Source organism: Miscanthus floridulus, unplaced genomic scaffold, assembly GCF_019320115.1.
Source record: "Miscanthus floridulus cultivar M001 unplaced genomic scaffold, ASM1932011v1 fs_605_4_5, whole genome shotgun sequence".
Classification (NCBI taxonomy): Eukaryota; Viridiplantae; Streptophyta; class Magnoliopsida; order Poales; family Poaceae; genus Miscanthus; species Miscanthus floridulus.
The window spans coordinates 35,171-43,179 of record NW_027097004.1 but is presented as its reverse complement, the minus strand read 5'-3'; the positions used below and the strand labels follow the sequence as shown (position 1 = coordinate 43,179).

Below are 8,009 nucleotides of genomic sequence, written 5' to 3'. Positions count from 1 at the left end.
TAGCGTCCGGTCACACCAGACTTGATCTCCTCGGTCAAATGAACTAACCGGACCCTGCGGCCAGCGTCCGGTCAGTATTTGACCCTCCATTCACTTCCAACTTCCGAACATATGTGAATGAAGTTTGCTCCATAGGATCTTAGGCATTCATAGGAGATACCTAGAGCTAGTTTTAACAAGTGTGCACCACACCTAACTCACTAGACTCAACTAGGTCAAGCTACCCATTTATACCCCCCTTAATAGTATGGCCAAAGGAAAAACAAAGTCCTAAACTACTCTAAGTATCTCTCCAACTCCAATCGACACTTAGAACTAGTTATCCTTAACCTTGTCGTCCCTCCTTTGAAAACCGAAACGATTTCCATCGTAGGGGCATGACAACCTCGATTGCCCAATCGATCTCCATTACCATGACCTAACTTAATTGCCTCTGCAAAACACACGTTAGTCATAGTAATCTTGTATTGACATTAATCACCGAAATCCAACTAGGGGCCTAGATGCTTTCAAATAGTATTAAGAACAATGTCGAATCAATTTTACCAAACATATGAATAATGAAAGATACAAAAGAGAATACAAGGGGCTATATCAAGCCACGCTTCTTGACACGATCAGGAATTCAAGCGAAGCTTGTCTCCCTCTAGATCTAGCCTAGCTAGCTATGCCCTAGAATATGGTGGAGCTCTGAAAATGATTAGGGTTTCTTGATCTCTTGAATGACTTATTGAAATGATGGAGGATATCCTTGTGGGTGGCAGGGGCTGGTATATATAGGGGTGGCGTCAATCCTGAGCCCTCGGATCAAACCGACTTGAAAGAATAACATAGATGCAAACCCTAAGACAGTGGAGAACCGACATTCGAAGGAGGAGGCTGACAGGTGGGCCAGGGGCCGACCGGCCTATAGGTGGCTGCCTCTCACCCTTTGCAGCAGTGTGGTGTCCTCTAGAGTCTTCTAGATCCATTTAGTGTCTGTCTCGTTGCGAATAAGCACGATTAATTCTGACATATAGGTCCACCTTTACGATTTTCTGAATAAATCCTGCTGAAAACACAGATTCACCAAAACTTGTGAAATTTGTTAGTTTAAACCCTTAAACCTATGTTGATGATCATATTCATGCCCTTATACAAGTTATATTGACGGTTCATGATGATTGTTAACTACCGTCAACAACCAAGTTTAGGGACCGACGATGAATACCTTGAGAGTTCATGGACTTGGATGATACCGTTGGCCAAGTTTAGGGATCCATAGATAGCACTTTGAAAGTTCGGGGACCAGGATGACACCTCCGACCACGTTTAAGCACCGGCGGTGAATTTTACTCTTTCTTGAATTAGTGGCCGGGCACCCACCAGACAGGCGGTCCGGTGTGCCAGACAGGCGGTCCGGTGCACCGGATAGGGCACCGCCTATTTTCCTAGAGACATGTGATTTCAGAGTTCATGGTTTCCATTCACCAAACAAGATGTCTAGCGCAACGGACATGCTGTCTGATGTCTTGTCCATCGTACACAGTAACGGCTAGTTGGGGGGCACCAACCATGCTAACAGTGCCTGTCCGGTGACCCCGAAAATGCTGAATGGAGAGGTAACAGCTAGTTCCTTGTCTTGGAGCTATTTATACCCCTCCATCTCGTGCATTGGAGCCCTCTTGCCCGTTTGTTCAGTTGAGAAAAAACATTGGAGAGCAAGGAAGTGCAAGAGCCTAGTGGGGTGATTGAGATTTAAGAATCGCAAGATTAAAGACCTCATTAGTGCAAAGAGAGTAACATGTGTACATCCACTCTTCTCATTAGGCTTGGTTGGGTCAAGTGACAGTTCGTGCTTGTTACTCTTGGTGATCGGCGTCACCCAGACGACTTGGTGGTGATTGGGGTGATCATCTGGTGAAGCTTGTGGATGATCCAACTCATCTTGTGAGCGGTTGTGGGCGATTCACCACATTGGAGTGACAAAGAATCAGTCCAGAGAGAGCACTCGGTCCTTGCGCGGATCGAGGGAGGGCAATGCCTTTGCAGTGGCTGCTCCAACGAGGACTAGTGGGGAGTGCTGACTCTTCGATACCTCGAGAAAACATCACCATGTTCCAATCCTCCTCTTTACTTTGAGCATTTACTTTTGAAGAATTCAATTCATATCTTTATATTCCTAGAATTACCATGTTAGAGTAGTATTGAAACCTAGGCTACAAAACTTTTGTGTGGTACAATAATAGATAACACTTCTAGACACAAAGGGTGAAATGGAATAAGCAGTAGGACTTAATTGTTAAGTGAAAATTTAGATTAGCCTAATTCACATCTCCTCTTAGGCATCTTATCTTTCCTTTCAGTGTGCAAGCTCCGAATAGGGTAAGCTAGTCTGGCATTTCGACGAGGATGTCGAATCCTAAGGGCTGATTGTAACATTCCCGTCTAAATGGGCCGAATTTCGGTTGGGCCAAGGCACCGTAACTACGCGCGTGGGCTATGGTCCGAGGCTGTAGCTGGGGCACTGTAGCGGACGCATCACCGGCGTCCAGTCAACGTTCACGTGAGTTACTGTAGCATCACGAAACACTGTGCACCCAGGCTTTAGTCCTGGGCTTTGAATTCTAGGACAGCCAACCGTTTTGCGTGAAGCAATGACAAAAGCGCAAGCGAGTTGCTGCGTAGATGAGACCCACTCCTCGGTAGAGTGGGCCCAACGACGTGCGCGCTGCAAATAACTTAAGGGCTCGTTCGTTTGACCTGAAACAGAGGCAGGAACTATTCCGACCGGAGGAAACTTATACAAACTGGACACACAATCCTGGCTGGATTAGTTCCGGGCTATGGTTCCTCGGGAACCGAACAGACCCTAAGCGAGACGAGACCGAAGTCCAATTCCGTGGACATCGCACAGGTGCAAATCGAGAGTTGTGGCGCACGTGAATACTCAGATGGTCAAATTGTGTGTAGGCCTTTCATATGTGCATACGGGCACCGTGGTAGGAGGTTACGTGCTTGTGCCTAATGGCGTACAAAAAGTGTGCATGCACTCTTTTTTTTTATTCACCCTTGATGCAAATTCTATAATCGACAGAGTTCACATAGATTGCAGCGTGCAAGCCATGCCCTAGTCCCGCAAGCACATTTTTTCGGCTGGGATTCACTTATGTTGACCGGTCAAAAAAATCATAATTTGATGAAAATTCAAAAGTCGGGGCTAGTTTACAACTTGGGGCAGGATGAAAATTCGAAATAGGCCAAAACTTTTTGGCCGTTTGATTGTCTCAGGCCGAACCGAAATGGAAAGATTCCACTGAAATTCAGGCACAATCCCAGAACCCTGCCAAGAACCAGTTCGGTGGAAGCACCACAGTTGTGTAGCACGCTAGAGCTGGAGGCGCCAAAACATGGCTTCACCGGCTTTGCTTCCACGGTTCATTTTACCCAGGGCAGAGAAGAAGTCCTCTATGTCACAGTAATACACATTGCTGCTACAGTATCTATCAGAGGGAGATGGCCAAACTGGCCCTCAGAACCTGAACGGATGTAGAACGATGCTGCTGCCCCAATGTTATTAAGATGTAATTACGAAGGTGATGATATTCAAATCACCGACATGGTGAAAGGGAAAAACAGTCAGCATCGACATAAAAAGACATGAACACCGGTGGGAATATATCATTTAATAACAGCGTCAAAGCTTCACATGAAAGCATGTGAACCACTGTATAAAAAGATCAATCTAGCTCTAAGTACAACTTAATCCATCGAACTCCAAACAAATAACCTATGCAGACCCGCGGATGTAGATAATAAAGATAAAGAAACAAGACAACACTACTGTAACTACATGTAAAGAAACTGCCAGCAGTGTTCGCCCCTTAGGTTAAGTTAATATTCGTAAACACAAAGCAAACTATACTAACAAAGAACACATGCATATACTAGCGGCTAGCTTTGATAAGTCACTAAGTTTTCTATCTATAAAGGTGCATGGCATATTAAGTATGCTTAAATTCCAATTCTCATTACTAAAACAATGGTTTAAATTTCTACAAGTTGATCTAACAGTACTTCCTAATACAGAAAACTGAGAATATTGAACTTCAGTGGATCTTTTAAATGCAGATGATCTCTTGAGCACACATCTAGAATTGATCTTCTGGAAGCTTCTCTAGCAAACAGCAGCACTGGTGATTTTCTATCTTCCATATGGATGGTAACGACCAGCAGCACCACTGCCACTAGTGCTACCATAGCCTGTCCTAGCACCATAAAGCCCACCGGTGCCAAACCCAGCACCAGTATTAGCCCCTGAAGAATCATAACTAGGACCATAGCTAGAACCACCATAGCCCCCGGCATCACGCCCGTATGCACCAGCTAATCCACCAGCATAACTGCCACCACCATACCCGCCACCAAAGCCGCCTCCATAAGTGCTACCATAGCGACTAGAATAAAGGGAGGGCTCTCCACGGTATCCTACTAATGCTCCACCATAAGTAGCATAGCCGCTACCATAATCACCAGGACCATAAGCACTATTGTAACCTCCAGGCCTAGTGCCAAAACTTCCAGGTGATCTATAAGGACCAAAACTACCACCATAATTGTAAGAGCTGCCAAATCCATCATAACTGTCTGCATATGGACGGCCCCTAGGTTCGCTATCAAGTGAACGAGGTGGTTGGTTAGAGGGTTTCTTTGGTTCTGCCTTCTTGATCTCCACCTACAACAAAGCAAGAAAGTCAAACCTATATTTATTTCAAGTTTGTTTACCTCCTAGATTGGAGAATAACCTGCCACTCATATAAGAGCAAAACTAAAGCAACTGAAACAAAAAGACCCAATAAGATGTGCTCTATAGACTTAACTAGAATACCACAATTTGTTACTGTGTGAAGTCTTGACCGCAGGAAATAAGATTTACAAAGCTTAGAAAAGCTACATGATGCCTCACCTGAGAACCATTTAGATCAATCATATTGCCTTTCTTTGCTAATAAATCATCTACCGCTTTTTCTGCATCAAATACTATAAAACCAAATCCACGTGACCGGTTGGTTGTATGGTCACGGATGATTTCATGCTCCACAACCTTTCCAAACTTGGAAAAGAATTCCATGAATTCATCTGTCAATTCAAATTATGTCACCAAATTCAATTTACTATGCAGGACAAAAAGGCACATTTGCTACTATGCAGCCAAGGAAACACAAATATACCTTCTTTTAGAGCTGAGGGTAATCCACCAACAAAAATCTTCTTCGTCTTGAAATCTTTCAAGGGAGCAGCTCCCTTAGGGATCGTTCTCTTAATTTCAACCTGCATTTTAAGAGTAAATGAGATTTCAAACTACATACAGAAGTGCTTCTTATGTTTACTATATCTTTTTTACTATATGTTTTCATGAAACAGGATGTACTGTGAGCTAATACAGAGTGAGACAAAGGTATAAACCAAAGACAAAACCGAAAAGTTTACCAGCTTTCTATTGATAACATGCTCATCCTCAATCACTCTGTCAACAACAGTGGGATCAGCAAAGGTAATAAAGCCAAAGCCTCTGGGCTTTTGAGTGTAGCGGTCCTTCATTATGACAGCATCAATTATATCCCCATACTTCCCGAAATGTTCTTTGAATGTACCTGAAAAGTCACGAAGTAAAGCAGTTGGTTGTTGAAGGTCCAAGAATAAACCTTGCAGGTAAAGGCAATCTAAATATCTTCCATGAAAATTATCATGACCTTTTACTTGAACTTACAGAAAATAAATGTCACAAAATCAGTACAGCTCCAAACTAGTTAGCTAGTTTACTAAACAATCATACCACAGGCCCAATTAACCAGCTCACAACATAAACAAAGGCATATATCCTAAAAATCCGTCAGGAAGAAAAATTTGAAGTATACGTTTTGTCGCTGAATGTTACAGTATTTTGCTTTGAGAACTTCTCTTGTAGATACCATTAATGTAAAGCGATTGTGTTTAGCCATAATTTAAAAGATGACAAGTTGCCATAAAATACTATTAGCAATGGGGATAAAACCACCATAAATTGTCAGGCATCAGGCCATTTCCCAAGAACATGGAAATATAATAATACAATGTATTATTGTACCTCACAAATTTAATGAAAGGATGAACTCCACCTATAATTCGAACTCAACAACGTGAGACTGTAAGAAAATTAGCTAAATAAATAATTACCAAGTTAACAAATCATCAACAAACAAGAAATCAAGGGCTAACTCCTCTCCCGACTCGACAAAACAGAAAAAGGCATAACTCAGTGCTCCCAAATCAAGTTAGACATGCTTCCTTAGTAAGGGTAGTCACATGCTAAGCATACACTGAGACACGAAATTAACTACAACTAACTAATCAACACTGGATCGAGTAAACTAGCGTGCACAAAAGATGATGAACTGCCATTACAAGCAACGAGCAACCAGATCTGAGGGAATACGAGAAAACCCTAGCTAATACAAGGAGAAGACGGCAGAAAAAATTGAAATCCGCTAAAAGCCAAATCTGTAGGGGATCCGCGTACTCATGCTTGTGTCCTTGGAGAGCCCGCCGATGAAGATCTTACTGCACGAAGCCCAAAAGCATAGCAAAAAGAATCAGCGAAAACTGTTCCCTTGGTTCGGAAAACAACTCAATGGCCATACTACGCGAGGGGAAAGGACTCACGCAGGGCTGGCGCCGTCTAACTCCTTCATCTTGCCGGCCATCTCGCAGGAGATCGGAGCTAGGCAAAGGATGGGTTTCTAGTGCGGAGAGAAGACCGGTGCCGTCGACTTCGAATGAGGGCTACGCGAAGACGCGTGCGTGTGATATCCACATGTTCCTGTACTGTTGTGCCACCCTTCGGATTAACCAGCTTTTTCTTTTGCAAAAGTCAAAAGGCAACCAAGGTCTTATTTAGTTTCAAAAAAAATTCTCAAAAAGTGCTACAGTAGTCATCCCATCGAATCTTATGATACGTACATGGAGCATTAAATATAGACGAAAAAAACTAATTGTACAGTTTGGTTGGAAATCGCGAGACGAACATTGTAAGCCTAATTAGTCCATAATTGAATACTAATTGCCAAATAAAAACGAAAGTGCTACCGTAGCCAAATTCCTAAATTTCGTCCAACTAAACAAGGCCTAAATAAAGCTACCAAAAGGCACAGTTGATTTAGACCAAGTTAATTTTGCTTCGGTACAAAACTCAAAACAGCTCCCGTCCTACTTATAAAGTTTTGGGTAATAAACTACCCACCTGCAACTGATTATGAAAGATAACGGTTTGTTTTTTCTCTTCTTTTCTTTTCCGTTTTCGACCTTTTCCCATTCGTGAGATCTCACCACCCCTTCCCCCTCCCTCTCTGTTCGTCTTTGGCTTCCTCTCCCTGCTTGACCCCGGCGGCTTGGCCCCGTCGGCACGGCCATTGAGACGCAGCCCAAGTAGCGCAGTCCCGCACCTCGGCCCGTCGGCACGGCCATGGCGGCGGCGTCTCGAAGGCACGGTCCCGATGGCTCAACCACAGCACGTTGCCCCAGCGGTTCGGCCACGGCAGCTTGGCCCCGGAGGCGCGCCCACGGTGGCACAGCCCCCGCAACTCCGCCCTGGAGGCGCGGCTCCTCCATCCCCGTTAATGTGGTCCTTGGTCCTGATCTTGACGATGCTGGATCTTGATCTTGATAACTAGCTAAAAAATAGCCGAATAACTTGCTGCAAGCAGCGATAACTAGTGCAACCTAGCAAATTAAACTCGAAGCCAACCACCGTCTTTAACCGGCAACCTGAATTGAGGATTCGCCTAACCACACTCTCAAAGAACTGACCAACACAACCTATAATCAATCGAGGAGAACCTCGAAGGGCGTAGGAGCACCAATTCGGAGCGAATGAAGCCGCCACTTCTATAATCCCGCGAAGGAAATCATAAGAGCGAAGGGGTAGAGATCACTCTGAATTTTGTTAGCACACACCTAAACAAAGGGTTCTAGTTTTCGATTATCAAAAGTTT

General features: G+C 44.0%; 1 protein-coding gene across 1 annotated transcript; it reads right to left on the bottom strand.

Moving 5' to 3' along the window:
- Positions 1–3,863: 3,863 nt before the first annotated feature.
- On the bottom strand, positions 3,864–6,850 carry LOC136532401 (heterogeneous nuclear ribonucleoprotein 1-like). Its single transcript, XM_066525007.1, has 6 exons — positions 6,682–6,850; positions 6,539–6,579; positions 5,470–5,633; positions 5,211–5,310; positions 4,946–5,118; positions 3,864–4,714 (listed from the first exon to the last, which is right to left on the bottom strand). Exons 1-6 carry the CDS (start codon positions 6,720–6,722, stop codon positions 4,184–4,186), a joined length of 1,050 nt encoding a protein of 349 aa, XP_066381104.1. The 5' UTR covers positions 6,723–6,850; the 3' UTR covers positions 3,864–4,183.
- Positions 6,851–8,009: the final 1,159 nt, after the last annotated feature.

Bases quoted from the DNA above. Each gene is read 5' to 3' on its own strand.
- LOC136532401 (XM_066525007.1), bottom strand. From the start codon at position 6,722: ATGGCCGGCAAGATGAAGGAGTTAGACGGCGCCAGCCCTGC. The intron at 6,580-6,681 runs GTGAGTCCTTTC...GGCTTCGTGCAG, and splicing joins TTAGACGGCGCCAGCCCTGC to TAAGATCTTCATCGGCGGGC. The intron at 4,715-4,945 runs GTGAGGCATCAT...GCTTTGTTGTAG, and splicing joins TTGATCTAAATGGTTCTCAG to GTGGAGATCAAGAAGGCAGA.